Source organism: Cervus elaphus, chromosome 18 (assembly GCF_910594005.1).
Source record: "Cervus elaphus chromosome 18, mCerEla1.1, whole genome shotgun sequence".
Taxonomy (NCBI): domain Eukaryota; kingdom Metazoa; phylum Chordata; class Mammalia; order Artiodactyla; family Cervidae; genus Cervus; species Cervus elaphus.
In genome coordinates, this window is record NC_057832.1 from 44542572 (window position 1) to 44567527 (window position 24956).

Consider the following 24956-nt stretch of genomic DNA (forward strand, 5'->3'; position numbering starts at 1 on the left):
TTGGTTTAACTTGTTATTGATGAGCAGCTTTTACGGTCCTATGATATACTGAATGCGGTTCAGCCCATTGGGCCTGCAGGGATTATAGGGGAAGGTTGCCAACCTCCTGGATGATGGATGCCCAAAGCATCAGAAGAGATGGTTGATGGGGCTGAAAAGCTGTGAATGTTTTCCTGAAACTATTGTGAAGTTATATATTATTTAATTTTTTATTTCAGTTTTTTATTTTATTGAAGTATAATTGATTTACAGTGTTGCATTAATTTATGCTATATAGCAAAATGAATCAGATATATTCAATATAGATATTGAATATAGCTCTCCGTGCTATATAGTTGGAATTTGTTGTTTATCCATCCTGTTTATACTGGTTTGCATCTCCTAATCCCAGACTCCCAGTCCTTTCATCCCCCACCCCTCTTGCCCTTGGCAACCTGTTCTCTATGTCTGCGAATCTGTTTCTGTTTCACAGATTTGTTCATTTGTGTCGTATTTTAGATTCCACATATAAGTGATATCATATGGTATTTGTCTTTCTCTTTCTGACTTATTTTGCTTCATATAATAATCTGTAGTTCTATCCATAATGTTGCAAATGACATTATTTCTTTTTTTTTATGGATGAATATTATCCCATTGTATATAAATATACCACATCTTCTTTATTTTCTTTATCCATTCATCTGTTGATGGGTTTAATTCTTTTTCTGTGTGTCTTTTTTTTAAGCTATAATTGACAAATAACATTTCACTAGTTTCAGGTGTATTACATAATAGTTGATAACTTGTATAAATTGTAAAATGATCACCATAATAAATCTAGCTAGCTTCTGTCAACACCTATAGAGAATTTTCCTTCTTGTGATGAGAACTTAAGATTTACTCTTAGCAACTTTCAAAAAAAAAAAAAGAAAAACATTTACTCTTAGCAACTTTCAAATATTCAATAAACTGTTATTAATTATGGTCTTCATGATGTACGTTACATCTCCAAAAGTTACTTATTTTATAACTGGAAAGTTGTATCTTTTGGACTCCCTTTACTAATTCCCTAATCTTAACCAGAGAATCAGATCTTCGTCTTTTATAGAGATAACTGATAATTTACAGTAAGGGAGGTAAGGAGGAGGACAGAGAGAGAGGGCCATTACACCAAAGATAGTAAAATAAGGTTGGAACAGAACAAAAGTGGTGGCAATGGAGGTGGATGTGGGAATATACAGCAACAAATAATTGAAACAGAAGATATTGTTTGGGGATAGAGGAAACCAAGGATATGAGCAAGAATGCAAGAGATTTGGGGTACTGGAAGTCAGTGGAAAGGAAGTAATTGGAAGGAAAAAGTAGAAGTCTCACTGAATTGAATGCAGGAAACTGATGAAGAATTAACCATTTATACTTGTAGAATGTTTAAGGCAGATTTCTTTGTCCTTGTTGTTGTGCAATTGCTCAGTTGTGACTGACTCTTTGTGACCCCATGCACTGCGGCACACCAGGCTTCCCTCTCCTTCACCATCTCCCTGAGCTTGCCCAAACTCATGTCCATTGAGTCAGTGATGCCATCCAACCATCTCATCCTCTGTTGTCCCCTTCTTCTCCTGCCTTCAATCTTTCCCAGCATCAAGGTCTTTTCAAATGAGTCAGTTTTTCGTATCAGGTGGCCAAAATATTGGAATTTCAGCTTCAGCATCAGCCCTTTCAATGAATATTCAGGGTTGTTTCCTTTAGGACTGATTGGTTTGATCTCCTTGCAATCCAAGGGACTCTCAAGAGTCTTCTCCAAAACCACAGTTAGAAAGCATCAATTCTTCGGCACTCAGCCTTTTTATTGGAGAAGGCAATGGCAACCCACTCCAATACTCTTGCCTGGAAGATTCATGGATGGAGGGGCCTGGTAGGCTGCAGTCCATGGGGTCGCAAAGAGTTGCATACTGAGTGACTTCACTTTCACTTTTCACTTTCATGCATTGGAGAAGGAAATGGCAGCCCACTCCAGTGTTCTTGCCTGGAGAATCCCAGGGACGGCAGAGCCTGGTGGGCTGCTGTTTATGGGGTCGCACAGAGTCGGACACAACTGAAGCGATTTAGCAGCAGCAGCAGCCTTTTTATGGTCCAACTCTCACAACTGTACATGACTACTGTAAAAACAATAGCTTTGACTACATGGGCCTTTGTTGGCAAAGTAATGTCTTTGCTTTTTAATATGCTGTCTAGGTTTGTCATAGCTTTTCTTCAAGGAGCAAGCATCTTTTAATTTCAAGCATCTTTTGATTTAAGAGGGATGGCATAACCTAGTCTGCCCTGGACATTTCCAGTTCACCCCTGCTGTTCTGTAACCCTGAGGTGTCCGAGTTTAGACACAAATTACAGCTCTGTTTCTGTGTAACTTAATTACCGAAGTTTGAATCTTGACTATCACTTATTTGTGACTTTGGTCAAACCTTTCTGAGCATTTAAATTTTTTGTCTAAAAATTTGGCATAAATTCTCTGGGGAATTCTCTGGGAGCCCAGTGCTTTCACTGCTGAGGGCCCAAATTCAATCCCTGGCCAGGAAACTAAGATCTCACATGCTACGTAGTACAGCCAAAATAAATAAATAATACATTTTAAAAATAAAAATAACAATTTGGCATAATAATAGTATCTGTTCCCAGGGTGTTGCAAAAATTAAATTGTATAGGGAAGTCTGATTAAAGACAACTGTAAAAGCAGTTCAGTGTCAATATTATCATCACCCTCATTGTCATTATTCCTGAAGGTGAGAGAAGCAGCAGGTGGGACTAAAGACCTGGGTGCTCTGATTCTCTGACATCTGTTTAATACTTAGCATTTTTAGATAATAACCATCTGTTCTTCCTCTGTCTCTGTAATTCTGTGATCTTATCTATTCTAATAGCTTTAAATGTTTTCTCTGTTTTAGTGTTTTCTCAAACTGTATTTCCAACCTTTTCCTGTAACTGTGCTGTGCTTAGTCACTTAGTCATGTCCGACTCTTTTTGACCGCATGGACTGTAGCCCGCCAGGCTCCTCTGTCCATGGGGATTGTCCAGGCAAGAATACTGGAGCGGATTGTCATGCCCTCCTCCAGGGGATCTTCCCACCCAGGGACTGAATGCAGGTCTCCTGCATTGCAGGTGGATTCTCTACCATCTGAGCCACCAGGGAAGCCCAAAAATATTGGAGTGTGTAGCCTATCCCTTCTCCAGAGGATCTTCCAACCCAGGAACCAAACTGGGGTCTCCTGCATGACAGTAGGATTCTTTACCAGCTGAGCTACCAGGGAAGCCCCTTTTTGTAACTAAGTTCTCTTAAAAATATTTATTTGAATGTCTTACATTTTCATCTCAGTTTAAACAAAAGGAACTAGTTGTTTAATATGGGAATAAAGATACCTTAGCCTTGGCCTTGATTGTGCCATTGAAATCATTTGAGATTTATACAGGTTGCTTAGTGACCTTTTGCCTGAGTTTCTTTGAATAGTAAATAGATGTAGAAAACAATAATTGGATTTAAAATCTAAAACCCTGGGAATCTAATTCAAAATTTTCTTGTTTTCCCTTTCTAAACTGCCCTTCAATACCTATTTCCTGATTTTAATCTATCATAAGGTTCTTAATTTCATCCACCCAGTAACCTTGAAGTTATCTTTAATTTCTTCCTCTCCTTTATCTCCCTTTATCTAATCTATCACTAAGAGCCTTTACTTCCTTCAAAATATCTGTTGACCTTGTTTTTTCCATGGCCACCATCTTTCTTTAGGTCTCCATCACCTTGTCTCTGTTTTATTGCCACTATTTTATTGTTTGTTAACCCGTTTCCCTATCTCTGGTCTCTTCTGCTTCAAATTAATTTTATATAGCTTCCATCCACTTACTGTTATTAGGCACTTTTAAAGTATTATCTCAGTTAGTGGTATAATTTTGAGAGAATTACTATTTCCACTTTATAGTTGGGGGTAGATTAGAAATCAGATTAATAGTCTGTGGTGAGACAGTTATTGTGCGATTGAAACTCAGGTAGGTGTCTCTAGCTCTAGACACTTTATTCTTTCCGTTGTACGATACAGCCCATCAACCTCAATTCTGATCTCGTGATTGCCCATCCTCTGCTCTTGCAGCCTCACTGCAGTCAGGGTCCACATCTCCATGCCATGTTGAGCAACAGCAAACTGAAGATGTGTGTCTGCTTGTGGAGGCCACAGCAAATAGAGAACATGTGTGTTAGGCAAGCGATGTGGAAGCCCTACACAGCTGTAGCCAATGTTGTGAACATTTGCTAAGGGATAGGCTGGCCAGAATCAGAAGAGCACAATGCGTCAGGAGACTCAGTCTGTTAGAAGCTTCCTGGTCCAAGGAAACTATGGCAGAGCAAAGAATGATAGAAACTATATGAGATTCTTGTAAAGACATGCTAAGGGAAAAGACTGACTTTTGGGGGGACATTTCTATTCTACATTTTGAGAAGTGGCTATTTTCCAGATATAGTCAGCCTAGTATCCAAAGATCGGAGAAGGCAATGGCACCCCACTCCATATTCTCGCCTGGAAAATCCCATGGACGGAGAGCCTATTAGGCTGCGGTCCACGGGATCGCTAAGAGTCAGACGTGACTGAGCGACTTCACTTTCACTTTTCACTTTCATGCATTGGAGAAGGAAATGGCAACCCACTCCAGTGTTCTTGCCTGGAGAATCCCAGGGACGGGGGAAGCCCAATGGGCTGCCGTCTGTGGGGTCGCACAGAGTCGGACACGACTGAAGTGACTTAGCAGCAGCAGCAGCAGCAGCAGCAGCAGTATCCAAAGATAGAGGTCAGAGGAGTCATCTGGATAGTGTCAGGAATACAGAGAGACAAAAAAGCAATGGTTGTTAAAGGAGCTGTTTTGGGGGGTTAGACATTATCTTATTCAACCTTACATTCCACAAATTGAGACTCAGTGTGAAGAAGGGATATGTTCAGGTCTCCTAACTGCCAGGTCCATCCTTCCCTTACAATATCAAACTTCTGACAGAAGTATCATATCATGTCTCCTGCATTTTGGTGGCAGTTATGGAGATAAAAACTGTTTCCTCTTTAAACTGGACCTGACACAGCAGAGTTGCTGATATAGGCTACTTGTTCCAAAGCTGTTCTGTCCAATATGGTAGACAGTAGCCACTCATGGCTATTTAAATTTAAACTAATTAAAATTAAATAAAATTTAGTTTCTTAGTCACTCTAATCATGTTTCAAGAATAGCCCTGTGGGCTGGAGGCTACTTTATTGGACAACACAGATATAAAATATTTCCATCATCACAGAAATTTCTATTGGACAGCACTGGTCTGAAGTGTACTTTTTATTAATTATGTACATAGCATAATCAGATAGTGCAATACCTGTCATGTATCACAGTGCAATCCACAATCATATAATGCAACGTGTAAATTTTCGTGACTACTTATTTAGCATGTAGATGTGAAACTCACTCTGGGGTTTTGTTCAATTACTAAGAACTGATAGGTACTTGATATTTCAAGTAATGGGGCCAGTGTCAATGTCTAAATACTTTCCTCTATATATTATTGCATCATTGATTACTTTATCTAATCCAATGCCAAAAGATATAAGAAGTATGAATCCTGATTCCTTCTTTGAGAAATGAATCCATCTATTAAATCCCTCACCAGGAGGGTGAAAACTTGTGAAAGTGAACGCTATGGCTTTTCTACACAAAGTCTTAGATACTTCCACACTTTTATCAACTTAATCTTAGAACACATAAGGAAAGATACAAGTCAGAGGGTTACTCAAACACATTTGACGTTTTTAATGAGAATTTTGAGATAAAAGTAAGAAGTATGACCATTTGGATAATGAAAACAAACAATGACGCCTCAGTTGCATATGTTTCTGTTTTCTTTCCTGGAGTAGATGAGAACTTTTGTTTTAAAATTTTTATTTCCAACATGTGGAGGCAGTTTTCATTTGAAGTTTCTCTTGGAGTACTGTTGTCTATAAATTGTTTTTCCACACAGAAGGATAACATTTTTCAAAAGTGGTAGGAAAAAGATACTACAAGAAGAAATAAAGGAAAATAAGGAACTCACTATGTCTTAAGTCCTGGAGTAGGTGTGCTCATCTGGATGAAACAATGTACACAAGGAGAAATGAGAGTGATGTGCATTTCAGCAGGCCATATGGGTTTATGCCATTTTCACTTGGCAGTGTCTCTTGATGTCATGCTAAAAGTTCATTTGTGAAAATGCACGATTTCAAACACCATCCCTATTAAGGCATGTGTTTCAAATGGGAAAAATGTACTCTAATAAAGCACAGGTGTCTCTTGGTATGATTTTAAATTATTTAATCCAATTATGCATGTCATATACTGGTGAAATAATATCTATTTTTACATAAGCTTGGCAGCAAGTCAGAAAAGAGTTTCTATCATAAAATACTAATATCAATATTCTAAGACACAGGACTTCAATTGAATCTGTGAGAAAGAAAAGTCTCTTTCTTAAAACTGGTATTTATTTTTAACTCAAAATTACTTATTATTTAAATCACAGAATAGTGTACTGTTGGATACTAATGCTTTTTTTCATAATTAGATTTCTTCACATAATAAATATTTGGCTTAAATACTTCCACCACTTAATTTGTTTACAGTACTCCAAAATAATTTTCTTACAGTAATAATTTTTTACTTGAAAAAGAACCAATATTTAAGAGTCCAATAAAACCACAGTCACTGAATAAACACAGTAAGATCATCTATGTTATATATTAGTTGAAATTTAAAAGAAATATAACTTGGAAAAAATACCTACTCTATTTTGCCCCACTAATATTATAATGAAATTTCTGAAATGGGGACTAGTACCATACTCTAACTTTTGACCTTTTCAAATGGCAATACCTGGCAACAACACCTGGAAAATGTTTTGCATAGCCAAAGAGACTCTTCCGTGCATTTCTGCAATATAATATGAATTAACATGTTTATTTGTATTGCTTTTAGGCAGAGTACATTCCATTCTGTTGTAGAGCTGTGTTTTGTTTGTTGAAATCTGCAAACAAGAGACCACCAATCAACCCATGTAACTGCTGCTTCCATCTGTGTGTCTGAGGAAAGTTTTACAAACAGCTTTCTCTCTCACAGTAAAATCCTTTTACCTGTAATGATTTTCTGTTTTAAATCACTGTCTCATTTTCTCTCTGAAGAGAGAAGACTGCAAATTTTGTACCACTATGTTATTTTTAAAACTATAAATTTAACTCAATCATGGGCTTCCACGGTGGCTCAGAGAGTAAAGAATCTACCTGTGAGGTGGAATGGCCGGGTTTGAGCCTTGCATCAGGAAGATCCCCTGGAGAAGGGAATGGAAACCCACTCCAGTATTCTTGCCTGGAGAATCCCACGGATAGAAGAGCCTGTACAGTCCATGGGGTTGCAAAGAATAGGACATAACTGAGCGACTAACACTTACTATGTTATTTTTAATAGTATAAATTCAACTCAATCATGGCAGTAGTTCTGATACTGAAATTACAAAGCATCATCAGGCTGCATGGAGATAACTTCTACTTAAATTATATTTAAGCACTATGATAAATTCTACTTGTGTGATCTCCATTTTAAGCTTATGTATTTGTTGAGATAAAACAAGCCAATTGTATTCCTATAATTTCTATATAAGCTCAGTTCAGTCACTCAGTTGTATCCAACTCTTTGCCACCCCATGGACTGCAGCATGCCAGGCCTCCCTGTCCATCACCAACTCCCGGAGTTTACCCAAACTCATGTCCATTGAGTCAGTGGTGCCATGCAACCATCTCATCCTCTGTCGTCCCCTTCTCCTCCCGCCTTCAGTCTTTCCCAGCATCAGGGATTTTTCAACTGAGTCAGTTCTTCACATCAGGTGGCCAAAGGATTGGAGTTTCAGCTTCAGCATCAGTCCTTCCAATGAATATTCAGGACTGATCTACTTTAGGATGTAATGGTTAGATATCCTAGCTGTCCAAGGGACTCTCAAGAGTCTTCTCCAACACCACAGTTCAAAAGCATCAATTCTTCGGTGCTCAGCTTTCTTTATAGTCCAACTCTCACATCCATACATGATCACTGGAAAAGCCATAACTTTAACTAGATGGATCTTTGTTGGCAAAGTAATGTCTCTGCTTTTTAATATGCCATCTAGATTGGTCATGACTTTTCTTCCAAGCGTCTTTAATTTCATGGTTGCAGTCACCATCTGCAGTGATTTTGGAGCCCCCCAAAATAAAGTCTGCCACTGTTTCCACTGTTTCCCCATCTGCTTGCCATGAAGTGATGGGATCAGATGCTATGATCTTAGTTTTCTGAATGTTGAGCTTTAAGCCAAATTTTTCACTCTCCTCATTCACTTTCATTAAGAGGGTCTTTACTTCTTCACTTTCTGCTTTAAGGGTGGTGTCATCTGGATATCTCAGGTTATTGATATTTCTGCTGGCAATCTTGATTCCAGCTTGCACTTTATCCAGCCCAGCATTTCTCATGATGTACTCAAGTTAAATAAGCAGGGTAACGATATACAGCCTTGACGTATTCCTTTCCCTATTTGGAACCAGTATGTTCTTCCATGTCCAGTTCTAACAGTTGCTTTCAGACCTACATACAGATTTCTAAAGAAGCAGGTAAGATAGTTTGGTATTCCCATCTCTTTCAGAACTTTCCACAGGTTGTTGTGTTCCACACAGTCAAAGGTTTTGGCATAGTCAATAAAGAAGAAATAGATATTTTTCTGGAACTCTCTTGCTTTCTTGATAATCCAGTGAATGTTGGCAATTTGATCTCTGGTTCCTCTGCCTTTTCTAAATCCAGCTTGAACATCTGGAAGTTCACAGTTCATGCACTGTTGAAGCTTGGCTTGGAGAATCTGAGCATTCTTTACAAGTGTGTGAGATGAGTGCACTTGTGTGGTAGTTTGAGCATTCTTTGGCATTGCCTTTCTTAGGGATTGGAGTGAAAATTGACCTTTTCCAGTCCTGTGGCCACTGCTGAGTTTTCCAAATTTGCTGGCATATTGAGTGCAGCACTTTCACAGCATCATCTTTCAGGATTTGAAATAGCTCAACTGGAATTCCATCACCTCTACTAGCTTTGTTCGTAGTGATGCTTCCTAAGGCCCACTTGACTTTGCACTCCAGGATGTCTGGCTCTAGGTGAATGATCACACCATTGTGATTATCTGGGTCATGAAGATCTTTTCTGTATAGTTCTTCTGTGTATTCTTGCCACCTCTTCTTAATATTTTCTGCTTCTGTTAGATCCATACAATTTCTGCCCTTTGTTGAGCCCATCTTTGCATGAAATGTTCCCTTGGTATCTCTAATTTTCTTGAAGAGATCTCTCATCTTTCCCGTTCTTTAGTTTTCCTTTATTTCTTTGCACTGATCACTGAGGAAGGCTTTCTTCTCTCTCCTGGCTATTCTTTGGAACTCTGCATTCAAATGGGTATACCTTTCCTTTTCTCCTTTGCTTTTTACTTCTCTTCTTTTCACAGCTATTTGTAAGGCCTCTTCAGACAGCCATTTTGCTTTTTTGCATTTCCTTTTCTTGGGGATGGTCTTGATCCCTGTCTCCTGTACAATGTCACGAACCTCCGTCCATAGTTCATCAGGCATTCTGTCTATCAGATCTAATCCCTTGAATCTATTTGTCACTTCCACTGTATAATCGTAAGGGATTTGATTTAGGCCATACCTGAATGGTCTAGTGGTTTTCCCTACTTTCTTCAATTTAAGTCTGAATTTGGCAATAAGGAGTTCATGATCTGAGCCACAGTCAGCTCCTGGTCTTGTTTTTGCTGACTGTATAGAGCTTCTCCATCTTTGGCTGCAAAGAATATAATCAATCTGATTTCAGTATTGACCATCTATCTGGTGATGTCCATGTGTAGAGTCTTCTCTTGTGTTGTTGGAAGAGGGTGTTTGCTATGACAAGTGCATTCTCTTGGCAAAACTTTATTAGCCTTTGCCCTGCTTCATTCTCTACTCCAAGGCCAAATTTGCCTGTTACTCCAGGTGTTTCTTGACTTCCTACTTTTGCATTCCAGTCCCCTATAATGAAAAGGACATCTTTTTTGGGTGTTAGTTCTAAAAGGTCTTATACGTCTTCAGAGAACCGTTCAGCTTCTTCAGCATTACTGGTCGGGGCATAGACTTGGATTACCAAAATATTGAATGGTTTGTCTTGGAAACAAACAGAGATCATTCTGTCATTTTTGAGATTGCACCCAAGTACTGCATTTTGGAGTCTTTTGTTGACTATGGTGGCTACTCCATTTCTTCTAAGAGATTTTTGTCCACAGTAGTAGATATAACGGTCATCTGAATTAAATTCACCCATTACAGTTCATTTTAGTTTGCTGATTCCTAAAATGTCGACGTTTACTCTTGCCATCTCCTATTTGACCCCTTCCAATTTGCCTTGATTCATGGACCTAACATTCCAGGTTCCTATGCTATATTGCTATTTACAGCATTGGACTTTGCTTCTATCACCAGTCACATCCAGAGCTGGGTGTTGTTTTTGCTTTGGCTCCATCCCTTCATTCTTTCTGGAGTTATTTCTCCACTGATCTCCAGTAGCATATTGGGCACCTAACAACCTGGGGAGTTCATCTTTCTGTATAGTTTCCATTTTATCCCTTTTTCGTCCCAATCTAAATATGAATAATTTGTATTAAAGTCTTCACTCCTCCTGTCCATCCATGCATCTGCATGACTGACCTAGGGTTAATGAGCTCTGTCTATGTCCTTTTCCTGTATATGAAATGGCAATCTATGGCAGTGACTCTTAAACCCAAATCCTTGTAAAAATCACCAATAGGGTTTTATTTGTTTATTTATATATTTTAAAAATACACATGCAAGTGCAGCAGGAGATTTGTATTCAGGTCAATCGCATTTAATTGAGGCATCTGTAAATTCAAAAAGGTGATATATATTATTATCAATACCTGATCTGTGCCTGTGGAAACCCACAATTGGTTGTCCTTTTCTCTACTCATTGTTGCAATCTCTTTTCACGTCATAGGAAACATCAAGACTGGGCCTTCTTCTTAGCCATATCTTGGCCTTATGTCAGTATGTTCTTAATCCAGGTTGTAACTGAAGCAGAGAGTCAATTCTTGCTCACTTTGTGTTCTTTGATCCTAGAAGTTTTTCTTGTTCTAAGTGCCTTTGCATATAGTAGTAATCAAATATATCCTTACTTTTCATGAATATGCTAAAATCCTAATGGTACACTTATAAGAAATTTTGTTTCCACAGAGAATTTTTTTTAAAGAAAATATGATATATTTAAATCAAAAATTAATTTGTGACTACAAAAGAATTTTAACTTTGCTCAGGGATTCAAAACTGTTTGTGATGTATCAACAATTTAAAAGCAGGGCTGTTTTTTTAAAAACAAAAAGCCTTCAGTAGAATTGTTAATGGACCTGGCTAACTTAAGATTAATTAAAAAAGAAAATGTTTAAAACTACATGATTTTCTAAAATTTAATTTTTGTGTAATTTAGAACCATATCAAAGTGAGATTATTGAGAACATAAAAATCCACTGGAGTTCTAAGTTCCAGGGAAAGAACAGGGAAATAAAGAATAAAAGGGAGAAAGTTCATGCACATACTTCCCACCCACCCACTCCAGTCTTTTTCTCTTAAGGTTTCACATTTAAGCAGAGAAGAGACTGGATGGGAAACCCAGGGTTGACCCAGAGAGCCTGGGATGATAAAGACTGAACTACTCATCACTTAGAATCAAACATTAACTTTTGTCTTTTGAAGGAATCTATTGTGAAGTCTTGTTTGCTGGGCTATTGATCAACTGTTCTATATTTGCAGGGACATGGTTTTTAATACTGTGGGGTACCCAGCAATCAGCGCCCTGATCAAAACAAAGGCAGTGTTACTTTTTCACCTCCTACTTGTTATATTTATTTTTTGGGAAGCTTGGTTTTCTCTCACTCCTGCTTCTACTTTCTAAAGAGTGCTCTGTGTTTTCCTCCAGGCATCTTGTATATTCTACTTAATTGAAGTCCTTTATTCCTCCTTAACCAATTTTTGTCTTTGTTTTAATCAAATGATTATTATTAATCAAAATGTTTATTTCTGAACTAGTATCATCCAGTTACAGATCTGTTACTTGGTTAACTCCCATTTATATAAAACTAAGACTTAAAAGGCCAAGTACTTTTTAAACAAGGCATTAGTAACCCAAATTGACTTGTCATTGATGCAACTGCAAAGGAATTAATTGTATTACCATTATTTTTTTTTGCTTGATATGCATCATGGACAGTTTTCCCTGCCAGTACATTTAGAACTGCTTCATTTTTAATAACTAAATGTTATACTATTGATAAAAATTGTGTGAATATGCTCAATTTTCCATCATTCTCTTGTTTGTGGCCCTAATAATCATTATTATTATCATCCCAGTCATTTTAATAATGAATAACATTTATTAAATCCTTATTATGTGTCAGGCACTACTAGATGGTAAATGCTTTACATGTATTAATTTACTTGATTATCGTATTAGTGAGCCTAGATATGATGATATCGATAACCTCATATTAGGTATGAGAAAATTGAGGAATAGAGAAGTAAAAAATTTTTTGCATAAGGTCACCTTTCCAGTAAGTGTCAGAGACAGGATATAAACTTGGAAAGGGTGTCCTCAGAGCCAACACTGAAGTCAACCCAAGCATTTTACTGGTTGGTTGCATTTTTTTGGCAGTTACACAAACTATAGCAAACAACATCATAATATATCAAAATCTGAGATATGTTTATAGTTTTTCCTAATCTCTTCATAATGGAAACTGTGGTTAAAAAAGTAATCATAAAAAAGGAAAATATAAAATCAGATTGACTCTCCAGGTTTGAAAAAAGGACTTTATGTGTAATTCAGCTGAATTGAGATAATCATGAATCTCAGCCAGTCATGTTCTCACCTGTCTCCGGAGTCCTAAAGAACTTGTTCAAGACTTCTATGTACTAATACCTGTTCCTACTTTGTGTCATGTTTATTTGTGCATATGCCTCACTTCCACATTTCATTCATATTTTTTATTCTGCTGCTAATTGTTTTACATACAAAAGATACCAGTATTATTGTGGCTGAATTATTTCAGTATTTTAATGTAGAGCTTCTTTTCTTCCAAACAGGAGCAAAATTTATTGGAACTTTCCCCATCCCAGACACCTATAATCCAGATGATGATAAAGTATATTTCTTTTTTCGTGAATCATCTCAAGAAGGGAGTACTTCTGATAAGACCATCCTTTCTCGAGTTGGAAGAGTTTGTAAGGTAAGATATATTTATTTTACTTTAGGCATATGTATATATGTATGAATAATTAACCATGTAATTTTGAAGTTGATCCCATTATTCATAAATGACAGAGTAAATTCATGGTATCTTATACATATAATTTTTGAGATCCAAAAGAATTAAAAATTGTCCAATGTTAAAAATTATTTTTTCCAACTCCTGAGCTGTTTGCAGGTTTGAGTTAGCTCTGCTTGGCAGTTTGCTCCTTTTATTGGTGGGCTATCCCTCTGCCAGTTGTCACTATTCCCAGTAAGACCACTGCATTGTCCTGATCCATGGACGTTAAAATGTTTTGTACATCAAATAATCTCATTTTGAAACAGAAAGTAACAGTATCACTAGCAGAATCATATCCCATATTTTTTATCAAAACACATCACATGTAAAATTATATATTTTTACATAATAAGTTGAAAATGTGGTTATAATCTTACTATTTAGATATTTTCTAGAGCATTAATCTAAATTAGGTTCTGAGAGAAAAACAGGATAAGAAGGAAACACAAATAAACCAAAAAGCAAAACATTTATTTTGAAGAAAACTGAAATTTTTAATACTACCATTTTGTGAAAATTACAAGAAAACAGAAACTCTATGAAACACTTCCATTTTGTGCCATCAAAGCTGTCATGTAAATAAATACAAGCTTTATAAAATAAAAATACTACTGCAGTCATACTTTACAGCATATTCTTTTGTTAGTTGGATTTATCTTCCCTAAAATCACTTAAATATCCAGACACCTTCAGCATTAACTCAGTTATTAAGAGGAAGAGCTGTTAACTTAATAAATACTCTCAGCGGGAAGGTTTCTTTGGTCTTGTACAAACTTTTCATTTTCTTCCATCTGAGCCTATCACTTTTTTTCTCAACCTGTGCCCTCGGGCTTTTGAACACTTCCAGGGACTGAAATACAAACCTTCATTGCCCTTAACAGTGCTAATGAAAACACGGTTTTTGAAAGAAGCCAAACTTGTGAGTGCAGATCATTCTTTATCTAGTGTTCTAGCCAGTAATGCTGTCTCCCATTGATCCCTTCACCCCCAGGGGACAGTCTCTGAAAAGCATCCTCATTCTTTCAGAGTCTTAAGAATTCACAGTCATTTCTCTTGAAGTCTCTCTCCTGGAGATGAATGGCCATTGCTTGGAGTAGTCGTAGTGTGTGAGTGTACTGAAGCATGCCTTAGAACAACAGTACCCCAGCCTGGAGGCTGTGCTGTGGATGGACATCATTTGTGTAAATGAACCACAAGAAGTATGTCATAAGAGATTTACAACAGTTAGATGTATTTTAAGAGTCACTTTGTGATGAACACATATAAAAAGTATTAGCTTTGTGAACCAGTCCAATACTTAGGTCGATTCTATTTGATAGAAATTTGTTTATAACAAAGTCAGGTTTTTACCCTCATATTAAATATATTGAAAGTTAACTTTAGAGGTGGAGAAATACACAGGTTGCCCCATTTATAAATTTGTATTATAAAAACATAATCTAGACTTTAAGTATCAGCATGGGTTATTTTATTTATGAACAAACTCCTATAGAACTGAAAAAACAGACTGAAATATGAGTCTTTCCATCACAAAAAACTTCCCCGACCACACAGCGAGATTTTACCATGCTATTGTGTTTCAATAAAAAAAAGCTAACAAATTGTGAGATCAAATAAGGACGTGTGATGGATGATTTCCTTAAAAAAAAAATAAAGAGATAATAGAGGTTATTCTTAAATTGATGCATCTCTTTACTCAATCCCTGTCTTCAGTTAGCACCTTCTTCAGAATTTCCTGCTACACATATGATCCACTGGTCAGTGTTTACAATATTTGGTTCTAAATGCATCTTTGTAATTTCTTAATTTCTTTCCTGCCCTGTCCAAGTTTCTACTAATTTACCTAATAATTTAAGATTAGCTTAGTAAAAATTGAGCACTCCTAAGTAAATATTTCACTGACAAGATTAAAAATGATTTGAAATCTTGAAAAAAAAAAGTCCTGCAAAAGAATAACAAGTTTAATTAAAAAAAAAAAAAAAACTACTGAGCATCATCATTGTTGCTGTTATACATTATTTTCACATACAAAATATTTTTGTGACATTTTTGGGAATATATGTATTTCTCTGTTTCTTTTTTTTTTTTTACTCCATGAGGTTATTATAATACTGTTTTTCTATTTTCAACAAATAGTAACATAATGTATGCCTATGCTGTAAAACAAAATGATGTTCAGTTAACAAATATCTAAGAAGGAAGAGGGCATGCTAGAGAGAGTTAAGAGGAACTGTGTCCTCTGTGCTGAATTTTCAAAGCTTTTCAGTAACATGAGAGTCCTTTATACTATTTGTTCCACTAGGATATCCTTATTCCACAAGGATATTTTTTGGGAAATATTAAGCTTTTGTTGTTCTTGCTGTTATTGTTTTGCTTTCTTTTGGGGGGGCTTCCTTGGTAGCTCAGCTGGTCAAGAGTCTGCCTGCAATGCAGGAGACCCCAGTTCGATTCCTGGGTTGGGAAGATCTGCTGGAGAAGGGATAGGCTACCCACTCCAGTATTCTTGGTTTTCCCTGGAAGCTCAGGTGGTAAAGAATCTGCCCACAATAATGCAGGCAGATCCCCTGGAGAACGGAATGGCTACCTACTCCAGTATTCTGGCCTAGATAATTCCATGGACTATACAGATCACAAAGAGTCAGACACGACTGAGAGACTTTCATTTTCAGTTTTACCTGAGAACCTTCAGCCCAGTGAAAAACTGTCGACAATTTAAGAGCTCCCTACCTCTACAGCTACTAAAGTAAAAGTTGTTTACTGACCTGACAAAGGAATTACTACTAGACTGAGTGGCAGAGGAACCAGAGATCAAATTGCCAACATCCGCTGGATCATTGAAAAAGCAAGAGAGTTCCAGAAAAACATCTATTTCTGCTTTATTGACTATGCCAAAGCCTTTGACAGTGTGGATCATAATAAACTGTGGAAAATTCTGAAAGAGATGGGAATACCAGACCACATGACCTGCCTCTTGAGAAACCTGTATGCAGGTCAGGAAGCAACAGTTAGAACTGGACATGGAACAACAGACTGGTTCCAAATAGGAAAAGGAGTACGTCAAGGCTGTATATTGCCACCCTGCTTATTTAGCTTATATGCAGAGTACATCATGAGAAATGCTGGGCTGGATGAAGCACAGGCTAGAATCAAGATTGCCAGCAGAAATATCAATCACCTCAGATATGCAGATGACACCACCCTTATGGCAGAAAGTGAAGAAGAACTAAAGAGCCTCTTGATGAAAGTGGAAGAGGAGAGTGAAAAAGTTGGCTTGAGGAACATTGAGGAAACTAAGATCATGGCCATCACTTCATGGCAAATAGATGGGGAAGCAGTGGAAACAGTGACAGACTTTATTTTGGGGGGTTCCAAAATCACTGCAGATGGTGACTACAGCTATGAAATTAAAAAACACTTACTCCTTGGAAGGAAAGTTTTGACCAAACTAGATAGCATATTAAAAAGCAGAGACATTATTTTGTCAACAAAAGTTCGTCCGTCTAGTCAAGGCTATGGTTTTTCCAGTAGTCATGTGTGGATGTGAGAGTTGGACTATAAAGAAAGCTGAGCACAGAAGAATTGATGCTTCTGAACTGTGGTGTTAAAGAAGACTCTTGAGAGTCCCTTGGGCTGCAAGGAGAGCCAACCAGTCCATCCTAAAGGAGATCAGTCCTGGGTGTTCATTGGAAGGACTGATGCTGAAGCTGAAACTCCAATCCTTTGACCACCTGATGCGAACTGACTCATTGGAAAAGACCCTGTTGCTGGGAAAGATTGAGGGAGGGAGGAGAAGGGGACGACAGAGGATGAGATGGTTGGATGGCATCACCGACCCAATAGACATGGCTTTGGGTAGACTCCGGGAGTTGGTGATGGACAGGGAGGGATGGCGTGCTGTGGTTCATGTGCCTATTAGTGATCACATATGCCTAATATGACTAATATAGCTAAGGAACTTAATTTTGGGTGTTATTTAATTTTAATTAATTGCAATTTAATTAGCCTTGTATGACTGAGCGACTTAACTGACTGAGTGGTATATTGTGATTGGCAGGAAGGAGGTTTTGGAAATAGGCAAAATTATACAAAAATGAACAAAGGACTGTTTACAGGATAAGGGTGAATATTTTTTAACCCATTCCTTTATTATTTTATCATTTCATTATTTCAACAACAAAACGTAAGTTCTGTGCAAACTGCAGTACACTAGATGCTGGGAGGTAAGTAAATTACTGTCCATCTTCTTTAACACCTTACAATACAGTTGAGGGTAATTGAGATACAAGCAGATAATCACAATGCAATGTGATCAAGGTCAGACTGAGAACTCTATGCACTCCATGAAGCCTAATAATTGAGGGGTAGAAGGACTACACCAAGGGCAGGAGAGGAGGATAGGCATTTCAGGCAGCCTTGTGACAAAATACATTTTGTTTACAAAACAATGATATCTTGTTGTCAGTGGAAGTTGAGAGATGGTGGGTAGCAATGTTATTTCTTAAATTGTGGTTAATTGGAAGATAAACAGTATTATTTTCATGATTGGGAATACATGTAAATCCATGGCTGATTCATATCAATGTATGACAAAACCCACTGGAAAAAATAAAAAAATAATAAAAAAAAAAAAAAAAAAAAGGAGTTTCAATTCTATCATGCAGACAATGTTTTTAGGAAGAGAAGTGACCTCTAGGTATTTAGCAGTTCTTTGAGGAATGTATCTGCATTGAGAAATATTTGTGACTGAGAGACCTGTTAGGTAGTTTCCCAAAGAAAGTAGGAATGAAGAGATACAGGTAAGTTCAAGAGATATTTCTAAAATAGAGTGTATGTTAATTTCTAAAAGGTCCTAAATTTACTACCACTCTTTTATTAATTGCCTGGTGTGGAAAAGGGTTGTCCAGTAGAACTTTCTGCAATGATAGGAATGTTCTGTATCTAAACTCTACAGCATAGTAGCCATGTGGCTATTGGTGATCACATACACCTAATATGACTAATATAGCTAAGGAACTTAATTTTTGGTGTTATTTAATTTTAATTAATTGCAATTTAAATAGCCTTGTATGTCTAGTGGCTACAATATAAATATAGACTATCAAAACATTTTTTACTTAACACATTTATTGGTAAACAGCCCTCTACAGCCCTCTACATTTCTAAGCAATAGTCTGATAGAAGTTTAAAAAAAATCACACTTGGACTCACGGAGCTTATAACCTAGTGCATGATATCTGAATGAAACAAGAAAGCACACAGATTAACACATAACTGTAAGGTGTGATAAATGCTATAATAGAAAAATCACAGGGTGCAATTAGGAAAAATAAGTAAACTAGATTGGAAATGGAGGGTCTTTCTGAGAAATTGACTTTGAATCAGATGATAAAAATGATTAGGAAGTTGCAGGGCAAAGATGACAGGGATGATGAACATCACAGGCAGAAGGAAAAGCACATGTGAAATCTCAGAGGTGGGAAAAAGCACTTAAGTAAAAAGAGGTTTACTGTGATTGGAGCAAAACAGATGCATTGAAAATGAGCAGGATAGTGGTCATTGCCTTTTAAACCATGTATAAAATTTCACCAGTCTTCAGAAGTCTTATTTCCCCTGACCATAATTAGAACTGACTGATACTGCAGGTATTGACTCCATGATGTATATGAAAGGCTGCAATAACTTCCTATCTTACTAGATCCTCCATGCATTTTAATTCTCCCTTACTGCTGTTCCGGAGACCTTGATTCTAGTCGTGTAGACAAGAGACTCCTATACTCTTAGTAATTGTGGTTTCCAGAAGATAAGGCAGATATTAGGAAAATGCACAAAGAGATACATTCTGATATTTAAGATAAGAAACACCAAGAAAAGTTTATTTGAACATATTGAAGTTGATGTTCTCAGTTGTGCTGCCATAATAACCAATTGAAAATATAAAACTTGAGACTCAGTAGTGTTTAGATTCATGAATGTGGAAATCACCAGTGTATTGGTAGTTCTTGAAGTCATGGAAATGTCTGAAATTACCCAGGAAGATTTGTAGTACAAGATCAACGGGCAAGGACAAAATCCTGAGGGACAATAACATTTGAGAAAGAGCAGAGTGAAATGTCCACAAAGGCATTGAGAAAAAATAGTTTGATAGCATGTAGAGAACTGGACAAGAATGTTGTCACAAGTCAGGGATAAAAACTGTTTCAAGAAGAAAGCAGTTGTCAGTAATGTCAGACACCGACATATCTGACATTGTCAGGTGTAATTATGACTAAAATTCAGGTACTAGTTTTGGCAGTAAGAATATATCCAGTAACTTTTGCCCAAATGATACGTATCATTTGCCCAATTTAAAGTGAAATCTAGGCTTACACCTCTGCTGCACTTTTTCTAGCTCAGTTTCTTAGCCTAGATAATGAGGACACTCAACTCTCCCATGACTGGTTTACCACACAAATGAAAGGCTTAATGGGATCACATGAATTTGGATATGACAGATACAGAGGAAAGTACTAGAAAACAAGGGCTACTTATCCAGTGTTCAAGCAGTTAACCATCTAAGAGACTGACATGTAAATAATGTGAGTACATGATCATACTGTCTTGAGTTACATGTCAAAAATCATGTATACACACACATGTCGTATGTACACATTTTTGGAGTCAGATCAATTAACTGCTTAGGAGTGTAAGATAATAGTGTGTGTTTATTGTGGGGGGTTTGGTGGTGGTGAGAGGCAGATTAGTTACTGAGAAGAGATGGTATTTTACTAGTTTTAAATGTTAAAATTACTATTATTACTTTCCCATCATTTTTAGCAATATTTGTGCTTTGAGGATGGATCTTATTTCTGCATAGAGTCAAAGAATGTGCAGACATCTCCTGGTGGCTCAGATGGTAAAGAATCTGCCTGCAATGCGGTAGACCTGGGTTCAATCCTTGGGTTGGAAAGTTCCCCTGGAGAAGGGAATGGCAACCTGCTCCAGTATTCTTGCCTGGAAAATCTCATAGACAGAGGAGCTTGGTGGAGTACAGTCCATGGGGTCACAAAGAGTCAAACATGACTGAGCATCTAACACCCACTGGTGAAAATTATGTGAACAATTTAAACAATGCAAATTTTGGACAAAAAATAGGAACAGAGAGATTCAGTAAATAGTAAAGAAACTCACCTAGAATATAATTTCTTAGGGTGCAATTGATCAGTGACAGCCTCAGGAGAGTAAGTACCTTCATCCAAAGAATCTCTTTCAGAGTATAATTATCATTATAAACGACAGTAAATCTAATGAATTGTTTTCCAGTAGTGTCACTACTTTCTAGTCAAATTACTTCAGTTTTCTCAAATTTAAAATAAGGTGTTTGGCCTAGAGTGTTTTCTAAAGTCTTTGCCAGGCTCTATAATTCTTGGATTTGAACAGTCAGTATTTTCAAGTACTAAATGGTACACTTTATACCCTAGACTGCTCTCATGATGGTAAATTACACAGGTCTTTGTGGTGAGATAATAAATGCTAACTGGAAGAGTAGGTGAAACTGCATGAAATAAACCTTCTGAAAAGATTTATGTCTATTTACTTTGCAAGCTAGTCCTTTCTGATGTGATGTTTATTATTGTGTGTATCTGTCTGTCTGTCTGTGTTTCTTTTCAAAACCCACCCTGTAATGTGTGGAGATACCAGCCATGTTAGTGGAGCTTGCTCGCAACTTTCTGCCTCAAGTTTGTTTTGCATTATTTTTGGATTCTATTCATTTTTGGAAATGTCTATTAGCTTACTTATGCTAGCCCACTCCGGATTCCAGCTGCAGGTTGTGCCAGTTCTCTTTTTGTCCTCCGGTATTTCCTTTTGTCCACGCCAGGAATTCAGCTTGGATGGACCTTTCACATAACTTGCCTGGGGGTCTAATTAATAGCCCTTTTGCTTCGATTCTACTTGCATTGTCTATTTTGATATATGGTCCTATTTGGACAATTACTGCCTTTGAAGATTTGTGTTTTTAGGCTGATGACACTTTTGTATTTATCGATCTCCCCCTTGTTGTAGTTTTTTTTTTTTTTTTTTTGCTTACTTACAGCTTGTCGCTTACAACCTAAATGAGAGATTTAGAGCCCAGAGTTACAGATGGGCTTTTGCTTCACTTCCATCTGTCTTCCTGTGAGAAATTCCTAGGCAAGGGTTTATACTGTTGGCTATAGCTTTTTTTGCTTTTTTTTAATTTAATGAACTCTGATCCTACCTGAAAAAGACTGCTGAATGTGCCTAGATTTGCCTAAATTTAATCTGTTAAATCTTCTTAGACAGTGATTTTTTGAACACAGTGTATTACCCGAGTCCTGCATTTCTAATAATCTTTATGAAGTAGTTAGAAAAACATGTTCTCCATTTTGGTTCTCCAACAACAAATCAAAAACAATCATCTCTAAACACTAGAGTTCTTTTCAAAATAAAAAAAGAAAAGAAATTTTTGTCTTGAAAGCCTATTCAGAAATTATCGCTTAAAAACCACTGTGTTTAATACCTGTCATCCAAGTTTTTTGTTTGTTTTTCCCTCTCCCCTTTGAGATATTCGAATTTCCCTAGTTTTGCTTCTTTTACTACTAAAGTATTTCAAGATTATTAGTAGATAAATAGAAGACTCATTATTATTTTCCTTTTCTGATTTTATTTTTAGTGATCATAACTTGTTTTGCATCTCAATAAAATAGTTAAAGGAAACATAGTTAGGACATATTGTTGAAGAAGTCAAATGCTGAAAAGGAAAGTAAAACATAAAGTTCTTTCATTTGATTCAGTGTCTTTCATGTCACTATTTTCCATGAGTTCTTTAATGTATCGGAATGTCCTCATTTAAGCTCTTCCTTGCAGTATAACAGTGTATTTTAATATATATGGTATGTCTTTCTAATTAGTCTCCTGGGAATCTTACTCTGGGTTTGACTTTTTATTTCTACCACATGATGATCATAGTTTCAAGCTTCTAAATAGGCCATCCTGCATTTGGATTACCCTTATCATTATTGACATATATAGCCTATATAGATCATCTATATTACGTTTACAGAGTTTCTAAATTTTGCCCCTAGAATAATTCAGTGAAGAGTGAGGCACCCAGAGAGAAATACATTGAACAATTGCTCTGCAATGTTAGTTACTCTGATCTTATCTCCAGAATTTCCTGGCACAAATGGGTGATTTGAAGCTATATCTCAACACAAGATTATTTAAAACCTGCAAGGTACAGCTGTTATTATAAATGACAAATCAGATACAGAATATGAGTGATGATGTTTTAAAATATTATTCAACAGGCATTAAAGACACAGAAGTATTAACTTGCCTTGATATTTTTATATTTGTAAAAAGGATCAATAGAAAGCCTATATATTTGTCTCAATGTGATAGTGTCAGTTATAGAAAAACAAGTGTCTTGTATTTTAATATTTAGATCATACTTCAGAAGAAAGTGGGTAGTGTTAGCTCAAGATAAAATATCTGAGTATAAATGTTATTGACAGCTAGAATGGGGGAGAGGGGTGCACAAATATGCATGGATTATGGTTTTTAAAGTGCTTCAGGGAATTGCATTCTCTTGTCTGCACAAAGATGCAGGAGAGTTCCATTAGGCAAAATAACTTTTAAGCAAGGGAGAATTTATAACCTCTGACTTAACCATCAAACTGTTTTTCTTAAGTGTTTAAGATGTTTATTTATTTGAAAAGTCTGGTCTCCTTCAATTTTAAATAATTAATATGGTTACAGATTTCTGAATGCACATCTGTATTTTAATTGAATACACTGGTTCAATGTTCACAAATGTCTTGGAGATTTCATTGATTTACAGAATCTTCAAGATTTAAGAGCACAGGAGCTGAACAGCAGTTAATACACTTTCTAAGAGCTTCTGTTTCTCAGTATAAAGGTGAACATGACAATATTTATAAAGTGTTGAGAGATCCTTGGAGAGGATGCTATACAGAGATAAAATCATGTTTAACAGATGAACCCAGCATAGTGACCTAGAGGTCAAAAGATACACTCAATAAAAGTTCATGTGTGACAGCTTGTAGCTACTCTATGTGTCCATGTAAGATTTATAAGGACTTGAGTTTGCTGTGACAGAAGAAGGAAGATGGAGTCACCGTTAACCTGCCTCCTGACTGATCTCCCCATTGGGAGAGTCCAGGATTAGAAGATCATGGTGTTTTATAATATGCAGCTATCATCCAATCAGATGATTCAGAGATACTCTATTTTAAACTGCACAAAGATTGTGAATTGTTTCTCATTTTTAAAATTTTTGGTTTTCATTAATCACTTTAAAATTAAGAAATATGGCAAACATATAAAAAACTATAGAGAATGAAAAAACAGGCACCTTCTACACTCACTACCCACATTGTACACATGTGGTTGGGCTTGTTTACATTTAATTTCATTGCTACTTCATCTGCATCTTTGTGGAGAGGATGGCAAGGCTCTTAGCAGTCTGACCACAAAGAAGCTGTGGAGCGGAGACACACAGAATTGACCAGTGACTAAAAGCTGCTGATTTTGACATCTCAATAATAAATCTACAGTGTTAGTGAGATAGTTGTGTTCTTTAGAACCTCAAAAAAATAAGCAAGGAGGTGACAGTTTAGTACAAAAGTGGCTACTTCCCTTTTAGCCCTCTTCTGGGCTTAAAGTTCTCAGAGGGGATTTTGTGGATTTGCAAACAAATCCAGGGACTGAGAGCTGGCCCACAAAATCAGTCAACTGACACTTCTCTGCAGGAGAAATTCAACTCCTTGTGAACTGAACTTTGCCATCCCAGGTCATGCTTCTGGATGTCTGTAAGAGTTACTATCCAGTCATTAAATGCTTATAATCCATTCCTGAGCTATTATCCCAGAAACTATACTTGTTTTCCCGTTGACAGCAGGTGGCTTTCATCTTTGACCTGGATTTTTGTGTTTGTTTTTATCTTTTATTCCTTGAGAGGCCACGCATGGCGGCTCAATGGGTAGGCGAGAGCCTTTAAAGATTCTTTTGCTCAAAGGACTTCAGTTTCTATTTGTCAGATTGAAAAAAAAAATATTCAGGTACAGTATAAATCTCTTTTCAACAAATTTGGAGCTAAGAGAATAGGTAGAGTTTTTGATGGTTTATCTTAAAATATGGGTGATAATTGCAAATATACAGAGGGATGGTGTTTGAAAATGAGCCATTTCTTGTCACTTTTATCTAATAGTATGTTGAAAAGAAAATGTGATTGCTCATTGTTATGATGACATAGTAATGTGTATAGTATTAACGGAATGTCATGGAGCAAGTACTTGATACTATCTGCTTATTCATTTAGCCAAATCATTTGGATAAATGCTAGGTGGTAAATCAGTGAACCAAACATGATCCCTAGTATTGTAGTTATGATAGTTGGTCTGTTTCTTCATGAACATTGAGTTAGTGCTATTTTTAGTATTTATTACTGACTCCCAAAATGTACAAAAATAAGTGATGACAATTTTATAAATATTATAAATATGTAAGAAGA

At 36.7% G+C, this 24956-nt stretch overlaps 1 protein-coding gene across 3 annotated transcripts in view; it reads left to right on the top strand.

The window, feature by feature from the left end:
* SEMA3D (semaphorin 3D) overlaps positions 1 to 24956 on the top strand; it is a 222540-nt gene that overhangs the window by 148533 nt on the left and 49051 nt on the right. For all 3 annotated transcript variants that reach the window (XM_043871916.1, XM_043871915.1, XM_043871914.1), the window contains one exon: positions 13203 to 13345. In XM_043871916.1, coding sequence (XP_043727851.1) covers positions 13203 to 13345 — 143 coding nt within the window. The remainder of the gene's footprint in view (positions 1 to 13202; positions 13346 to 24956) is intronic.